The 17,902-nt window shown below is 37.2% G+C and overlaps 1 protein-coding gene and 1 long non-coding RNA gene across 2 annotated transcripts; one reads left to right on the top strand and one right to left on the bottom strand.

Moving 5' to 3' along the window:
- Window positions 1-654: 654 nt before the first annotated feature.
- On the bottom strand, window positions 655-4,173 carry LOC110688001 (yrdC domain-containing protein, mitochondrial-like). The gene is made up of 6 exons (XM_021864664.1): window positions 4,027-4,173; window positions 3,472-3,591; window positions 3,009-3,243; window positions 1,942-2,117; window positions 1,222-1,513; window positions 655-1,112 (listed from the first exon to the last, which is right to left on the bottom strand). The coding sequence occupies exons 2-6, from the start codon at window positions 3,545-3,547 to the stop codon at window positions 1,043-1,045; spliced, it is 849 nt and encodes a 282-aa protein (XP_021720356.1). The 5' UTR covers window positions 3,548-3,591; window positions 4,027-4,173; the 3' UTR covers window positions 655-1,042.
- A 10,797-nt stretch (window positions 4,174-14,970) lies between these two features.
- Window positions 14,971-16,620, top strand: LOC110687609. Its single transcript, XR_002504455.1, has 2 exons — window positions 14,971-15,496; window positions 15,777-16,620. It is a non-coding gene; the product is annotated as an uncharacterized LOC110687609 (long non-coding RNA).
- Window positions 16,621-17,902: the final 1,282 nt, after the last annotated feature.

Raw genomic sequence — 17,902 nt, 5'->3', positions numbered from 1 at the left:
ATGAGTGGTTTAAGGATTATCGTCCTCCAACACACAAGTTTGTACAAGTTTGAGAGGTTTCAGACTTTCAGTAGAGGCATAATGATGTAAACAGGTAGGTAACAAAGAAAAGGTGGTAAAAATGTAAAAATGAATTGACAAATTAACATCATTTACAGGCAATCTTAGAATCTAGCGTTTCTAAACTAGCAGACCAATAAACTGGAAGACGTGATAACCAACAAATAACCAAAACTTGGCACATTAGTGACTTGCAGTACCTCAGGCCTTCAGCTAATCATAATTTTCCTTCTGCAAGGAGAAGTTTGTTGATAGTATATTAAGAAGAAAAAAAAATCAGTTAGTATATACCATCTGATTTATATATAATTATACCACTTTGACCCAATTGTGTAACACCTGATATGGTCTAGCCAAGGGTGAAACCTACATGGCGGTGATGCATAACATCTTAAGATTTGTCATCCGCTGCTCTAACATACACATACTTGTTCATCTGATGGAGGACAGACATTCTCACACTAGCAAATTATCCTTGAAGATGGTGTTTGAACAACATTTATACCAAATGTACCACTCTCAAGCTATATCGCAGGTCCTCAACCTCTACATGAGAATGAGACCTCTATGATTTCGCACAGAAATTAGCAATAATGTATAGAACAAGTAGCCATCGTATTTATAAATAATTAATCTCATACAACCCTTAGGATCTCATGCATAACACTTTTTGGCAGTAGAAATATAGAAATTGATTTAGTCTAATCTTAGAGGAACTCATATTGTTCACTTAACTGCTATCCATTCTAGCTAGTCCTAGTCTGAACGCTATATGATTAAATTACACCAAACTACCAAAGCATTATAATCTGCAAATATAAACAAAATTTTAACATACAAAAGTTAAGACGCCTTCAAAGGTTGCACACAATCCAGAGCATTAGAAGGCCTTTCAAATCCAACAATTAGTTCATCATGCTGCTCCATGCCTCCGTGCAATCTACCTATTTGTATTTAAATAGCTGCTTATTCAGTTGATTGATCATGAATTATCAGTCTTCTCTTCTACAAGAAAATGCTTTTTCAGGATTTCAATAGTTTCTTCTCTTGCACTGCAAATATTCCAATATAAGACATAAGAATTTAACACATCATCATACTAAAACAATTACAAATCAGCACAGAAATATACAGACCATAAGTGTCAATTAGATTTCTAACCTGCCAGGCCTTATTATCTTATATTTTCCAGGACTCGTCAAATCCACTATTGTAGACCCTGCACGGCCCATGGGCAGCTCACCACCATCATACACATAGGCACAGTGTCCCCACAAACTCTCGAAATCTTTGATGCAGACACTGCTACGATGTCCAGTCAAATTTGCACTAGTAAGAGCCAATGCACTTCCAGAACCCCGAGCAATGATCCTTATAAAATCGCTATCAGGCACTCGAACACCAATACTATCTATCCCTGGATTCAATGACTTCTCTAGAATACTTGCCTCTCCTGAAATAAGTTGTTATAAGTTGACAGATCAACCATCAAGTGTAAAAGTTGACCAATTATTGATAGTACTCCCTCCATCATAACTTGGGATAGTTGGAAGTATTGGTCACCTTATAAAAAGATTATAATTGTTCCAAATATTACCCCCACCTAAATGGTGTGGCGGAGAGCATATGAAAAGATAGCTTATATAGAGGATGATGCAGAGAAATTACGGTGATCATCAATTTTGAGGGGTCAAGAATATGTGAGAATTAACTTTGTATGGAGGGAGTAGACAGCATGGTACATTTACCTCTTCACAGCAACATTTTCTATTTAGTTTATGAGCTAAAATGTACTTACAGAAGCAGCAAGCATCTAACTTATACATTTTTGTTCATTAAACAAACTACTCCGTATTAAGAATCAAAGAAATGGTTACAAACCTCGCCTCAAAACTAAAGTCACAGGACCAGGAAGGAGCGCATCAAGCAAAGTATCAGGCAAATGATTTGTAAATGCAAAACGATTTATTTCTGACACATCCCCAACACATATTGCAAGAGGGCTGGTAAGCTTGCGGCCTTTGATCTCATAAATCCTGTTCACAGCTTCTCTAGAGCTGTAGAAACATGAAAGTCAGAGATGATAGGCTCAGAAAGTCAGAAACAAATGCATATTGACATTTCAGGCTAGCAACTTGTTACATGAGACTGCATTGTGCGTTTTAAGAAAAAGATCTTAAAATATCCTTACTTTCTTGACCTCAATGCTATAAAGATACAGAAAGGGAGCAGGGGTGTAATTAGTTGGTTACTGTGGTAGAGAGAGTCTTGCATTATAAATAACAAGTATCAGTAGATCAGTTATATAAAGTCACACATTATTAACCCACATTATGATACCCACCTCATGGTAAGACCAGATTTATCCAGCTCAATTATAGAATGAAGTATGAATATTGATGAAGTCTGTCATGTTCTACCAATACTCCCATAATGAAGACCATGTACTTACGCTATTTGGAAAGTTCAAATGGTTCCAACTTGTCTTTGAAGTTGTCCTAGCTTGCAACTCTTTAGATTTCCGACACAAACTTCTTGGTGGAACTCTTAATCACAAATCATACTAGTAAAAAAATTTCCCAAGGTAACAGCATAACTTATTACCCTCTTAAGCAAAACTTAGCATATTTAGAAATTCATTTAAAAATACGCCTGACCTTAACCGCCTTCCATTTAAAACTAAGTTCCTATTTTTATAACATATACTACTACCCTGAGTAATACAAACACCATAAAATTCTCACATTAATTTTATCCAACGTGCTCTAAAATATCACGGTCTTTCGATCTCAAATACCCTTATCAATAGGTTTCTTCATCACATTATCTCCAAAATTCATCCAATTGAACATATTACATATACAAATACAATACCATGAATAAACTCAACAAAGTTGTAAAATTTAAAAGAATGCACATTGCAGTAAATTGGTAGTTCAAGAGCATACCAAGCATCACAAGCAAAGCCATACAATGTATCAGTTGGCACAGCAATAACTTTTCCTGATTTTATTGATTGAATTGCTTGCTCTGCAAACTCTTTAGCTGAAGGAAGAACAACCCCTGTCCCATCCTTTAAAGCACCATCACAACTATCAAAACTAGCAACCGTTTTCGCTCGAACCCCGGAAAAGGTCCGAAGACTAGGCTGCTTCAAATGCACACACCCTAGTCTGGACACTCCTGGAATTCAAGAGACCTGATTCAGGTTCAATTATACCTTTTTAAACTCTATAATACAAAAAACACTTGTACCAGTTTTATGTTGTGTGATAAAATCCGTCCCTAAAATATTGCCCCATTGGAGTTCGACTATATATTGTCCCAAGGGAGTTTACTCAACCCATTTCCCAGTCTCTCGCACGTAATCTTTTAGGGACGGAGCGAGTAATAAACAAAATGAACGCGCACCTCTAGAAGAGAACACGGGGCTTCCTAGAACTTCAAGAAAGGGCAATTTCTCTGTGATTCTTGTTGATAAATTCATATCTATGCTTCTTTATGCTGCTTTGGATATTCAATTTCTACCAACTACATCAAAATTATAACAATTTCAGTTTGTAAATACTCAAAGATTGGAATAAATTGAAGAAATTCGAGTTGAACTACACACACTAGGAGTCCCCATAACCGAATTCGCGCTACAATATATCAAACTCCGATTCTCCACACAAAGAATACTGTGAAGAAACTGGAGATAACACACCCCAAATTCCTCATTATCAGATTTCATAAACCCAAAATCCAACTGTTCTAAAGAGGTGACTTCCTCACTAATTTGCCCCCTCTCCATTAAATCTTCAAGTTGAATTCACCAAAAGTGAACACAACATGTACAGAATTCAGAAATTAAAGCTATACCCTGATTTCAACTAATCTAGGAATTGGTGATTTCTTATAGTATATCTACTTTATGTATAGTTAAGCAAAATAATTGAATTCAGAAAGTGGGTTTAAGTGTATTACCTGAAATATTTAGACAGATAGGTCGCCAAGGGACTGCTTGGCCGCTGGCAAGGGAGGGGGTGGCTGCCAGTGATGGGAAAGGGAGGGTGTTTTTTTTAGTTATCAGAATTTGAAAAATAAATTTTTTTAATTATCAGAATTTTTAAAAATAAAAATAAATAAAGAAAATAATTTGTATTACATGACATGTAGATTGCAATCTAGTATAACACGTCAAGTGACCTACTAGGGTTCCTACGAATGAAAATTAATCTTAGACATCAATCTTAGGACACATAATAGGCAGAGAGTTTTCTTCTCGGATGATATTTCCAGATTTAAAGGTTGGATTCTTTTGGGAAAATACAAAGGTTGGATTCTTGTTAAATTTCCTGATATATTTAGGTAAATTCTGTGCTATATTTGTTAGAGAATTTCGAGAATCTCGATTCTCATGTACAGAGTATAATTTTCGAATATTTTAAATTTTTATATTCATCGGTGATTAAAGATATAGAGTATTAATTGTTCAAAATTCCGTGTTGACAAATGTACAAGTCAACGATACTAAATTGATTTTTTTTTTTTTAAAGAAAATTGAATTTATTTTATGCATAGAGGATTACAATAGATTGTGAGTGGATAAAAAAAAGAATGTCGAAAAAAGATTTAAATTAGTTAAAAAAAAATTATGGAGTACTCCATATTAGTTGCCTTAAAAAAAAAATTAGTTGCCTTAAATAAAAGTTTCCTGTTTTCAAAAAAATAAAAGTTTCCTAAAAAAAAGTTCTTAATTCATGTAGCTCACTGTAGAGTCTAATTCCCACACGGACTAAATATGTATGATGATAATATTCGACCTAAGCTAACTCTTAAGGGCCTTAAATAGAAGCATTCATCACACAAATGATTTTTTGTTCATATTCAGTTGAAATCTTATTAAATAATTCGTTTTAATAAAACTATAAATTTATACTCCGTATATAGAGAGTAGATACCTATCAAACATGGCACATTTTGATCAGAAAAATAAAACTAAACATGGCAGAAGATTGGTCTGACATACCCAAAGAGATCACCACATAGAATTCTGCGAAGACGTAGAGACTTTCGGGGATGTGGGTTCCCTTTGGAGGCCAAGCCTAGGGTTAGGGTGCCATGGCTCATGATTCCTGAGCTCGACAAGGCCTCGATTCAACGTCGTTTTTACAGTCTCTATGACCATAAAGTGAGACAATTTAATCTCCCTTTAGATCATCAAACCCATGAGCACGAGAAAAAACGAGAGCACGACAAGGGCAAAAAGTTAATCGCTTGATGCTCGTTGCAAGGGAGAAATGGGAGGAGATGGAGAATACCAACACACCACATGGTTCGATGTATATGAGATAGATATTGAGAATGGGAAGCTCAAAAAGTGTTTCATAACTTGGAAGGTGCAACAATTTTCTTGGGTTACAACTCCTCATCATTCTCCACCACATCGGATAATCATAACTACTACATTAAGCCTAACTCTATATATTAGTGGCTCATATGAAACAAAAAAAAAAAATAGTCAATATGCACCATATATGTGGGCTTTAGCCCCCAACCAATTAACCTTCCTTATCAAATAGGACTAGAATTAGAATCAACGACTATGGTTGATTATGCCGTGCATCATAGGGGTAGCACACCCATGTCGTGTGCGATCTGCCCATGTCATTCCGAGTTCAAGTTCCTATTTTACAACTGATCAAGGGGCATGCCCATGCCCGGGGTTTTTGGCCGATTTTAGTCAGTTTGTTTGTGGGCTTTATTTCCTTAATTAAAGTCTATCTTTCCTAGTTTAGGGGATATTATAAATACTCGCTCCTAGGTTATTTCCTAGCCATGATGACATTAGCTGAGTGATTATTCAGAAATCTAAGAGTTTTTTGTGTATTTCTCAACTTTGAGTTCTGAAAGACCAACCACTTATAGCAAAGTTGGTTATCTAACTATCTTAGCCCATTATCAAGCATGTTATAAATATGAAAAAGAAATGTACATAAGTGTAAACAACATGATTTAATTATTAAAAAAGAACACATTCAATAATAGCGATTTCAGATTTCAAAATCCTTAATCCCAATTGCACGATTACAAAAGTAGCAACCCGGGGCTACGCCCGGGCTACTCACTAGTTACTAATTTATAAGATAACCTTGCCATACTACTTGTTACACGTACTCAATACTCTAATACGACGTATCATTCATTATTCATTGGATGAATCAGAAAGGATTGGGTGATTAAGATATCATGTTAATTAAATTAATCGATCATACGAAAATATATCCTAACATGCATTAGACATTATTATGGAAAAAGCTAATTAATGAACGTTCCGGGGGTGCAAAATAAGATAACTGAATGTACAAAAATTAGATTAAAATAAACATTAAATACACCGATCAACATCATATGATTTTGACATATATTTCCAAATTCATACTCCTTGTGTTTTACAATGATATTCACATTTGAAATCTTTTAACTATAAAAAATGAAAGTGAATCTTCTAAACTTCTCTCAATCTATAAAAACAAACTGTACTTAATTATATGGGGTCTTGTTTGATTCATCTTGATCAATACATTATTAATATTTAACTTTTATAATGTTTGCTAGTGTGATGTTAAATTTATTTCCGATTAAAGAGTTACAAAGACTTGCCTTGATTTACATGACCTTAGTCCATGACCTTTTCAATTTCTATATTCCATATTTTCTGAAGAAAACATAAGTATGAACCCCCAATGCGTTTAGAAGTATGAAAAAGCGGAACAAGTAATAACAAATTAACAATGAAATACAGCTACGACGCCAAATTAACCTCTTTAATTTGGTTATTTTACATGAACTTTGAATTATACTGAGAGTAATTACTTACCCAAACATCCAGATGATATAACCCAAATCATACTCCGTATTTTGGAAGAACTAACCTTGTTCGATCGAAAAATATCCAATACAATATGTAGTTGTACATCTTACAAGGAGCGGCTTAATTTCTTTTTCCCAAAACATTAAACATCAACCTGAGGAGGTTGAGATTGAAGTTGTGCGTCAAGTAAACCTTGATATTGATCATAAATGGGAACTCTAAGCATACCATGCAAGCAAACAACCATGGCGAAAGTCACAAGCAAGCACACCGGATAAGTCCATGGAAGCCCAAGGCACAATAATGATGAAATATTGGCCATTACAATAACTACAAGTAAAATACTAGAGGGTTTTGGGTGAGGCCGCTCAAGATCGGAAGGTTCTGGATGAAAGTACCTCTTGTAGAAGAAACAGGACGCTAAAAAAGCGGCCAATGCGATAAAGATATACACGATTGGGGTTGTGATGAAGGCTACGTAGAAGACGGTGATGTTGAAAATGAGGAGTAAGTAGTTGACATGGAAGTGAGTTAAGTTTTGTTGCAGCCGACTTGCGGCGTCGAGGGGACAGGCTGGAAGAGAGAATGAATGGCTGTCCCAAAATTCCCGCCATGGTGGATAAACTGGTGCTACGACCACTTTTGTTGTGTCACTGGATGCCTCCGGTGTTGACGACGGCGACATTGTTCAGTCAAAATCTTTATTAGAAATTTCCCGATATCTAGGAAGTGTATTGTTTTGTATATTTTTCTTTTTTTAGGAAAAGTGTATTGTTTTGTACATGTACAGCTACTTTGGGTTCTCTTGACTAATGCTGTCAACAATGAGCTTCGTAAGCCTTGAGCACACCATGTTAGACAAGTATTATTAATTGGAAGACTAGTGGTACATTTGAAATTTTGATTGCCTTAATTTGGTCAAACTTGAACTACGTTGTTTATTATATACTTGGAAGACTATGTATGTTGTTTGGCTATATTTGCTTGACTTATAGTTTCTATACTCATATTAAGGAAATTTTCACTTTTTCTACCATTCAAACACCCCTATTTCACTTTTGCTATCCAAGTAAAATTTTATTTTGCTACCATCAAAAGTTACAGCATATAACTTTTGCTACCACTTAACAGAAACCGTTAGGGTTCCGTTAAGTGGGGCCCCATTATCTCATTAAATAATGATTTAATTTATTAAAAAAACAAATAAAAACTTAAAAAAAATAAAAAGCTTTAAAAAAAATAAAATAAAAAATCTCAGCCACTCCATCCCGTTAGCCACCCTTTCCCCCTCCCCGTGTCGGCTGCCGGCAACCGCATCCCCCGGCACCGGCGACCCCATCACCCTCCCTTTCCATCCCCTACCCACGTTGCCCACCTCCCTCCTCAAATGCCTCCTTCCTTTCAACCTATCTTCTCACTCTCTTTCTCTCTTCCCCTCAATTTCACATTATGCCCTCCCCTCTTTTCGCCTCCGCTGGCAATTTCCCGACGCCGACAACCATGTTTCTTCCCCCACCCAAAACCGGCACCGTACCCCTAACGTTAAACGAACATCACCCTTAAAGCCACCCTAAACGAATTCACTACTAGAAAACGCCTAATCAACGACGGATATAATCCCTCGGAATATCCTGAAATTCCGTCGGAAATGACGGTTTCCGACGGAAGGCACCGTCGCATTATATTTTGTAGGAATTTGGCTATATTTCGAGGGAATTTCCGTCGGAAAGGTCCATTCCGACGGATTTATTTCTGTCGGCGGTTTTGTTGATTTTCATTGAAATTCCGTCGGAGTAGGAGATGTTCCGACAGAAATTTCCATCGGAAAATATCCGTCAGAAAAGTAAATAAAAAAAGGCCCCACCACCCCGTAACCTTTACCCAACCTACATCCACTCCCGCCACCAGCCCACACCACCCACCACCACCACGTTAAACCCCTTTTCCCACACCACCCTAACCCGTATACCCTCCCAACCACCCAAATACCACCACCCACCTCACCAGATCTGCAAACCATCTAGCACCACCCCCCCTCGCCATTCCACACCCTCCCAAACCACCACCTAAACCACCCCAAAAAAATATCAAAAAACCACCCAAAAAAAAAACGAAGGAAGTCGAAATAATTTTTAAAAAAAACGAAAAAAACCCAGAAATTCCTTCACAAAACGAAAAAAACGAAATAAAATTCAAGTAATTTTAACTTACCTTGAATTCCATCAAAACCCCTGAATTGGCTTGAATTTGGGTTTTAAAGGTCAAATTCGACCATGAAAACTCTAGATTTAGGGTTTTCATGGTCAAATTTAACATGAAAAACCTTAGAAGACGGTGGTGGTGTGTTGTTGCGCAGCGGCGGTCGGAGCTAGACACAAAGGGGAAGGAGAAGGAGGAGAGAGAAACGAAGGGGAACAAGAAGGAGAATAGAGAAACGAAGGGGAAGGAGAAGGACGAGAGAGAAATGAAGGGGAAGGAGATCTGAGAGAAGGAGAGAGGTCAGAGAAGGAGAAGGGAGAGAAAGAGGATAGGAGAAAGAGAAAAAGAAAAGGATGAGGGAGAAAAGGAGAAGAAAGAGAATAGGGGGGTCTGTGAATTCCGGAAGAAGAGGATATTTTTTTTAAAATGAAATTCCGTCGGAAAGGGGTAAAAATCCGTAGGAAATAAATATTTTCCGAGGGATTTATTTTCCCTCGGAATTTACTGCTTCCGACAGAATATTCCCTCGGAAAATATCTCCCGACGGACATTTCCGTCGGTAGCTGTAAATTCCGAGGGAAAAAAATCCGTCGGAATTTTTCCGAGGGATTTTCAGTCGCAACTTATCTTTTCCTACGGATATTTCTAAAAGACCAAAATTCCGTCGGAATTTTCGATTTTTCCAACGGAATTTAAGCCCGTCGGAAAACGACCTATTTCTAGTAGTGATTTTAGGGCTTCGTCTTTACCTTTTTAGGGTGGTTTCGGGGAGGGTTAATTAAGAGACGCAATCTTAGTATTAGGAATAGTGAGTTCTCCCTCGTATCCGCAGAAGTTAATGCAACTGAACCCTTCGCTACTCTATTTTGTGTGACTGACCAACCTAGTGACACTACTAGAAATAGGCTGTTTTTCGAGGGAATCGTTCCGACGGACTTAATTTCCGTCGGAAAATTTCAAATTTCCGACGGAATTTGGGTCTGTCAGAAAAGTCCATCGGAAAATGTTAGTTCCGACGGAAATTCCCTCGAAAATATTCCGGCGGATTTTTTTTTTCCTCGGAATTTACTACTTCCGACGGAATTTTCTCTCGGAAAATGTCTTCGGACGGAAATTTCCGTCGGAAGCGATCAATTCCGAGGGAAAAAAATCCATCGGAACAGATTAAATTCCTACGGATTTAAAATCCGTAGGAAATTCCGAGGGATTTTAATTTCGTCGGAACTTTCCGACGGACTTTTCCGACGGAATATTAAGGTTTTCCGACGGTTTTAAAAAAAAAAAATTACAAAACCCGGGAAACCCTACATTCCCCCTTCCCCTTTCATTGCTCTTTTCTCTCTCCTCTTGCCGCCTCTTTCCTCTTTCTCTTTCCTCTCCTCTTTCCTCTTCTCTTCTTCTTTGATTTCCTCTCCTCCTTCATTCCATCTTCTTCTCTGATTTCCTCTCCTCCTTCATGCCATCTTCTTCTCTTTCTTCTCGGCTCTTCATCTCTTTCTCACTTTCCAATTCGCTGCTATTCATCTCTTTCTCACTCTCGCACCGTCAACAATGAAAACGAAGGTTATTGATGGTTAAAACGAAGGTTTTCAAGTCAAATTCGACTATGAAAACTCTACCTAGAGTTTTCATGGTCGAATTTGGCCTCGTAAACCCAATTTTGTCAAATTTAGGTACATATCTTTTTTTTTAATTAATTTGTTGTATTTTCGGTTTTTTTTGTTGTTTTTTTCTATTTTTTTTCATTAATTTATGGATGTATTTTCGAATTTTTGGATGTTTTATTGGTTGTTTTTTGAATTTTTGGATGTTTTTCGGTTTTTTTTTTTCGAATTTTTGGATGTATTTCGGTGCTGGGTGGGGGTGGTGGTTTAAGGTGGGTTTCGGTGGTGGTTAGAGAGGGTGGGGATGGTGGTTTCGGTGGTGGTTTGTAGATCTGGTGGCGGGTTTGGGGTGTCTGGGAGGGGAGGGGAGGGGTGGGGTGGGTCTGGCCTGGGTGGGTCTGGGTCTGAGTGGGGTGGGTTTGGGTCTGGGGTGAGGTGGGGTGTCTGGGACGTGGTGGGTGGTGTAGGCTGGTGGCGGGGCTAGGGTGTGTGGGTGGGGTGGGTCTGGGGTGGGGTGGGGGTGTCTGGGCTGGTGGGTGGTGTGGGCTGGTGGCCAGGGTGGTTCTGGGTGGGGATTGTGGTGGTTTTTTTTTTTTATTCAATTTTCTGACGGAATTTTCCGTCGGAATATACTTTTTCCGACGGAAAATTCCGTCGGAATATTTCCCCACCGACGGATATTTCCGTCGGAACATATCACCGTCCGACGGAAAACTCCGTCGGAACCTTGCGACGGAATTTTACTTAAAGTCAACAAAAGCGCCGACAGAACAAAATTCGTCGGAAAGGTCTCTTCCGACTGAATATCGCAAAATACCTACAAAGGGTCTTCCGATAATGCTTTCCGACGGAATTCCGTCGGAAATGACCATTTCCGACGGATTTTCAGGGTTTTCCGACGGATTTTTTCCGTCGTTGATTGACTGTTTTCTAGTAGTGTGAATCTCGAATTTCATATTGAAAAAGGAGGAGGCACATCAAGGCAGAAGTCGAATCAAGCAAAGATCCTCCGGCATTAGCTAGTAGTTGCTTTTCTAGGACTTCCTCGCTTTTCACTACTTAACATCTTTGAGAAGATAAGTTTCACTCTGACCCTCTTTCTGGGTTAAGCAGCCTTACAACTCAGGGTCTGTATCATCTTTGAAAGTGCTTCTCTGCTCCTTGCAAAGGCTTCCTCTTGACCCAAAAGTTTAAGTATGGACTACCCGTTGGAGGCTGATTGTTTGATGCTGCCGCGATTGACCGAAATTGGTTGCTTAATGCCGCTGCTATTGGTTGCTTGATGTCGATGCCGCTGTAGTTAATTGTTGGTGTGTGGGCTGCTTAGCTTGATGGTGGTCGATTGTGGGATGTTGGTGCCGCTGCGGTTAATTACTAGTGCGTGGGCTGCTTGATGGTGGTCGATTGTGGGCCACCTGGGTGTTGTTGTTGGCAAATATTGGAGCAGGGGAATTGAAATTGGAGTTGATTGCTGGTGGTGATGGAATTGACGGTGGAGGGAGGTGTTGTACGTGGTGGTGAGATAGGGCGGGGCTGTTGTGTGTGTGATGGGGTGGTTGTTGGTGGTGTGAGCAGGGAGTAGGGGTGGCTGGAAGGAGGGAGGGGTGGCTTGACGGTGGTTGGGCCCTACTAACAGAAATAATAACCAATTCTGTTAATTGGTAGCAAAACATATGTTGTTTGCTTTTGGTGGTAACAAAATAAATTAAACTTTTAGATGGGTAACAAAAGTAAAATAAGGGTGTTTGAGTGGTAGCAAAAGTGAAAATTTCCTCATAATAATTAATTAGATTATTATTACTCCGCATTAATTACATACGACTATTATATTACCCCGCATTAAAAATCGAAACAAGTAATAATAATGAAATACACCTACACCACATTTACTGTTAGAGTAGTCTTCATAATAGGTTTTGTCAATGATGGGAAATTAGTCCCACATTGGTAGAATAGAAGTTGGTTATATAGGTTAGTCTACATAGCTAAATGTTGGATGGAAGTCCCACATTAGTAGAATAGAAGAAGTTAGCTTGTTCAATTCTATTTAACTTGTTGTTGGTAAAAGCTCCCACATTGGTTGAATAGATGATATTAGCTTACTCTATTCTATTTAACTTGATGTTGGGAAGAAACTCCCACATTGGTTAAATAGAAAAGTTTAGCTTGAAGCTAGTTTATAAGTTACTCTATTCTATTTAATTTGATGTTGGGAATAAGCTCCCACATTAGTTAAATGGAAAAATTTAACTTGGAGCTAGTCTATAAGTTTAATATTTGAAGCATAACAAAATTTTAACGTGTGTCATGGTTTATGACCACGGGCCTGATCGGGCGCGAATATATACTTAGGAAAATAATATTTGCTCGCTCGATAGGGCTAAGTTAGTCCGGTCGAGCGCGAGAGCAAACTTATTTTCTGAAGTATAGATGGCCCGACCGGGCGGGCTTTGCCTGATCGGGCGCGAGCCTAGTTAAAAGATTTGTCCGTTTATGCCCGATCGGGCGAGTGTAAGCGGTAACTTTCCTACGGTTAAATTGATTAGGTTAATAGTGACTATTCATTAAAATTCAGATTATCTTAATTTATTATTTTTTAGAAATAGTGACTCTTGGATTAAAAAGGTTGTTTATTATATATATTCTAATGGCTCCAAAATTATAACTTACTTTTTCACTTTTTATCTTCTTCTTCCTTTTCTATTCTAATAGTTCTTAAAAGTGTTCTTAGGAAGTTCAATTACATTGCTTTAGTTGATCTCGAACTTAGGGAAAATCCTATAAGCATATTAATCGGTAACCCATAGCAATCATAGTGGGGGTTTAAATTGCTTTAAGAACAGTGTAAACACATTCCTAATTCTTCTCCCCATAATTATTTTCTAACATTTACCTCTTTAATTTTTGGTTGTTACATAAACTTTAAAATTTGAATAATACAGAGTAATTAATCAATACAGCGACTTCATTTCTACTCCGTATTTACCAAAACACTAAACATCAACCTGAGGTTGAGATTGAAGTTGTGCATCAAGTAAACCTTGATATTGATCATAAATGGGAACTCTAAGCATACCGTGCAAGCAAACAACCGCGGCAAAAGTCACAAGCAAGCACGCCGGATAAATCCATGGAAGCCCATAATAGAATCGTAAAATAGTGAATATTATGATACACACAACAACTAAAATACTATAGGATTTAGGGCTCACAAAAATGAAGTGAGGGCGGGGCTCATCAATATCAGAACGGTCCGAACGAATGCACATCTTGTAGAAGTAGAAGCACGCTAGAGTAGTGACTATTATGATATACATGAGCGGGGCTACGATGATGCTTGCGGTGAAGTTAACGAAAATGATGTATGAGTAGTTGACTTGGAAGTGAGTTAAGTTTTGTTGCAGCCGACTTATGGCGTCGAGGGGAGAGGATGGAAGAGAGAATGAATGGATGTCCCAAAATTCCCGCCATGATGGATAAACTGGTGCTACCACGACTTCAGTTTTGTCACTGGATATCTCCGGTGTTGACGACGGCGACATTGTTGAGTGAAAATGAGACTTTTTTAAGCTAAGGGAGCGTATAATCTCAGAGATACATTACAAATTTTCCGATGTAAGTTTTCTGATGTTTAGGAAGTGTATTGTAGTGTATGTGTACAACTACTTTTGGTCCGGTTGACTAATGTTGTCATTGTCAACCGTGAGCTGCTTGAGCCTACCTTGGGCACGCCTTGTTAGACTATATTATTATAAATTAGAAGACTTAGTGTACATTTGAAATTTTGATTGCCTAATAAATTTGGTCAAACTATTATGAAAGTGATTTGGCTATATTTGCATGACCGTTTCAATGTTCCAGAGTTTTCGAAGAAAACTTTATCCTTCTTAATTTCATTTCACTTTGCTTATATTATATTTGATATCGTGTTCAATGTATTTACATGCAATTTTATTTAAAAAATGGAATGAGTATCGATTAATTAGATTCGTAAGAGGTAGAGAGATTAACTTAAGACTAAAGAATTGAGTACAATATATTTAGATTCTTTTTAAGCAGCATCGTAACAAAACAACTGTTTTTTTAAAAAAAAGGAAATAAAATAGCTTTACAAATTTATCTAATGCTCAAACCAAATAATCATGATATATACTATAGGTACATAGAATTATAAAAAACAACATTAAATGATGTCTTTTATTTTTCACAAAGACACATAGAATTGTTAAAAACAACATTAAATGATATCTTTTAATTTCACAAAGACACGTATGTAAACATATATGTATCGAGTAGTATATACATGGAACAAATTAACAAAATCTCAAGACCTGGGAAAGGTTAAAATTGACTTGGCTAACCAGCAGGTCATATACAAGGCACTTTATATATGTGCATATAAACTGAAACATACCAAAAAGAATATGTTGCAATTTATACATAGAGCAACGAGAAGAATATTAAATAGCTGGTCGTTGTTGAGCACCAAGTAAAGCATATTCATCATAAATAGGAGCTCTAAGCACAGCGTGCAAGCAAACAATGATGGTGACGAATACAGACCAGCCTAGCAGCACAGCATAGCACGCGCTATAACGGGCGGATCCAGCGGGGTTCAACTGAACCCCGTTAGATCCGGAAAAAAATGGGAATTTTATTAAAAAAAAAAAAACTATATAAATAATATTCGAAACAATTACATACAATGTTAGTCCACGACCCTGCTGCAGCGTCACCGCCACCGGACCCCTACTCGGCTACTCCCCTAGCCCCCTAGGTAACGGCTTCTCTCTCCCTCTTTCTTTTTTCAATTTCTTAAATATTTTAATATGTTTTTTACTTGTTTAAATTGTAGCTTGTTAATCTATTTTCTTTTAACCAATTAGTGAAGACATTGTATTGGATTATTTTATTTTGCATTTTTATTGGAATTTGGATTTATTTTTGTTGTGTACTTGTGTATTGGTATTTATTTCAACACTCTATATTATACTTGAATACCAAATTTATATCGTGCATTCGGATATCGGGTGTTTGATGAAATTCGAACCCCCCAGGTACAATTCCTGGATCCGCCAGTGCATTATAACGAAGGGTAAAGCAGTGACGACTACAAGCAGCCCAAAGAAAATACGATGGTATAGAGGAGAACAAGAGTCAACGTAGAGGACATAACACGCCGCCATGTTAAAGACCAGATAGAGGATGTAAATTAGTAAAGGGTAGGGGCGAAAAACAGTAATGCCTAAGATATGATACAATCTGGGGAGGAATAACGCAACGTAGTTGAGTTCAAAGTGAGCTATGTTGCTTTTCTGGCGAGTTTTGGTGGGAAGATAGTATAAGTAGATGCCTAGACATTCAAAATACGTTGTCATGTATGGTACTTCGGGGGTGGTGGTGTCACCCGTTGCCACCGCCTGCGACGCTGACATTGTCGAGGGGCAGGGCAACTTGACAATGTCAGCGGCACCGTCCTTGTATGGGGTGTTAATGTGTAACGTTCATTTAGTGGACTTTTTATAATAACATGATAGAATAGACATTTAATTAATCTATTAAGCTAGTCACATCGATCATCAAAATAAAAATTAAGTTTGGAATCACTCAACTTAATTATTTTACTCATTCTACTCGCATCTTTTACTACCTTTGTTTCATATTAGTTGCAACTTTGGAATATTTTATATTTTACAAATTATTCCAAAATTGCAACTAATATGAAACGGAGGTAGTAATTGATATCATTGTGAAATGAGATTCATCAATTTCATTCCTAAGAATTGTATGCCCCATTAATTGAAGTTTCATTTGAACAAGTTGATTTACATCAAGAACTTGATGATGATCATGTAATTATGTCATATATGAAGTATATAGTATCTATGGGTTTTTAAGTCACCTTGTCGTTCTGTAATAAGTCTTTTTGTGCTAATAACTATTCTAGTCATTAATAATAATAATAGATATTTTGAAGGTGTTATTCCTTATTAGTAATAGTTCATGTAGGTCCAAGTAAGCATAAGAATTAACAAGTCGTGTATAAGTATTAATGACGAGTAATTAATATTATAGTACTCCTAGTGACACTCATTAGCTTTTGCCTACATTTCATTATCGTACCCAACATCTCTTTATGGCACATCATCACTGAATTAAGCTTAATCATTACGCCACAGTCACCCATATAAAAACATAACGTAAGGGGATTCGAACACCCAACCACATATAGCAAAGTTGGGTATTTAACCATCTTAGTTCATTATCAAGCATGTTATAAATATGAAAAAGAAATGTATATAAGTGTAAACAACATGATTTAATTATTAAAAAAGAACACATTCAATAATAGCGATTTCAGATTTCAAAATCCTTAATCCCAATTACACGATTACAAAAGTAGCAACCCGGGGCTACGCCCGGGCTACTCACTAGTTACTAATTTATAAGATAACCTTGCCATACTACTTGTTACACATACTCAATACTCTAATACGACGTATCATTCTTTATTCATTGGATGAATCAGAAAGGATTGGGTGATTAAGATATCATGTTAATTAAATTAATCGATCATACAAAAATATATCCTAACATGCATTAGACATGCATTATTATGGAAAAAACTAATTAATGAACGTTCCAGGGGTGCAAAATAAGATAACTGAATGTACAAAAATTAGATTAAAATAAACATTAATTACATCGATCAACATATGATTTTGATATATATTTCCAAATTCATACTCCTTGTGTTTTACAATGACATTCACATTTGAAATCTTTTGACTATAAAAAATGAAAGTGAATCTTCTAAACTTCTCTCAATCTATAAAAACAAACTGTACTTAATCATATGGGGTCTTGTTTGATTCATCTTGATCAATACATTATTAATATTTAACTTTTATCACTACTAGAAAACAGGCCATTTTCGACGGAAAAATTCCATCGAAAACACCCTGAATTCCGTCAGAACAGGTTGTCGTAAATATGTTTGTTGGAAAAACGGCCTTTTCCGTCGGAAATTCCGTTGGAACAGTGTTTTCCAACGGAATTCCGACGGAATATTCTCGTCAGAAGAGGAGTTCCGGCCACCGGAAAGTCCGTCGGAAACTTCCGACGGAAATTCCGTCGAAAACAGCATAAAAAAATAAAAATAAAAACCTGAATATTAAAAAAA

The sequence above is a fragment of the Chenopodium quinoa genome, unplaced genomic scaffold (assembly GCF_001683475.1).
Source record: "Chenopodium quinoa cultivar QQ74 unplaced genomic scaffold, ASM168347v1, whole genome shotgun sequence".
In the NCBI taxonomy this organism is placed as follows: Eukaryota; Viridiplantae; Streptophyta; class Magnoliopsida; order Caryophyllales; family Amaranthaceae; genus Chenopodium; species Chenopodium quinoa.
The sequence above is the reverse complement of the archived record's forward strand: the minus strand, read 5'-3'. Positions and strand labels throughout refer to the sequence as shown.

What these genes read in the sequence shown, in the direction of transcription:
- LOC110688001 (XM_021864664.1), bottom strand. Translation starts at nt 3,547, where the DNA reads ATGAATTTATCAACAAGAATCACAGAGAAATTGCCCTTTCTTGAAGTT. An exon ending in GGCTTTGCTTGTGATGCTTG is followed by an intron (nt 2,118 to 3,008) that starts GTATGCTCTTGA and finishes ATGTTTCTACAG; the next exon opens with CTCTAGAGAAGCTGTGAACA. An exon ending in AAGATAATAAGGCCTGGCAG is followed by an intron (nt 1,113 to 1,221) that starts GTTAGAAATCTA and finishes GAATATTTGCAG; the next exon opens with TGCAAGAGAAGAAACTATTG.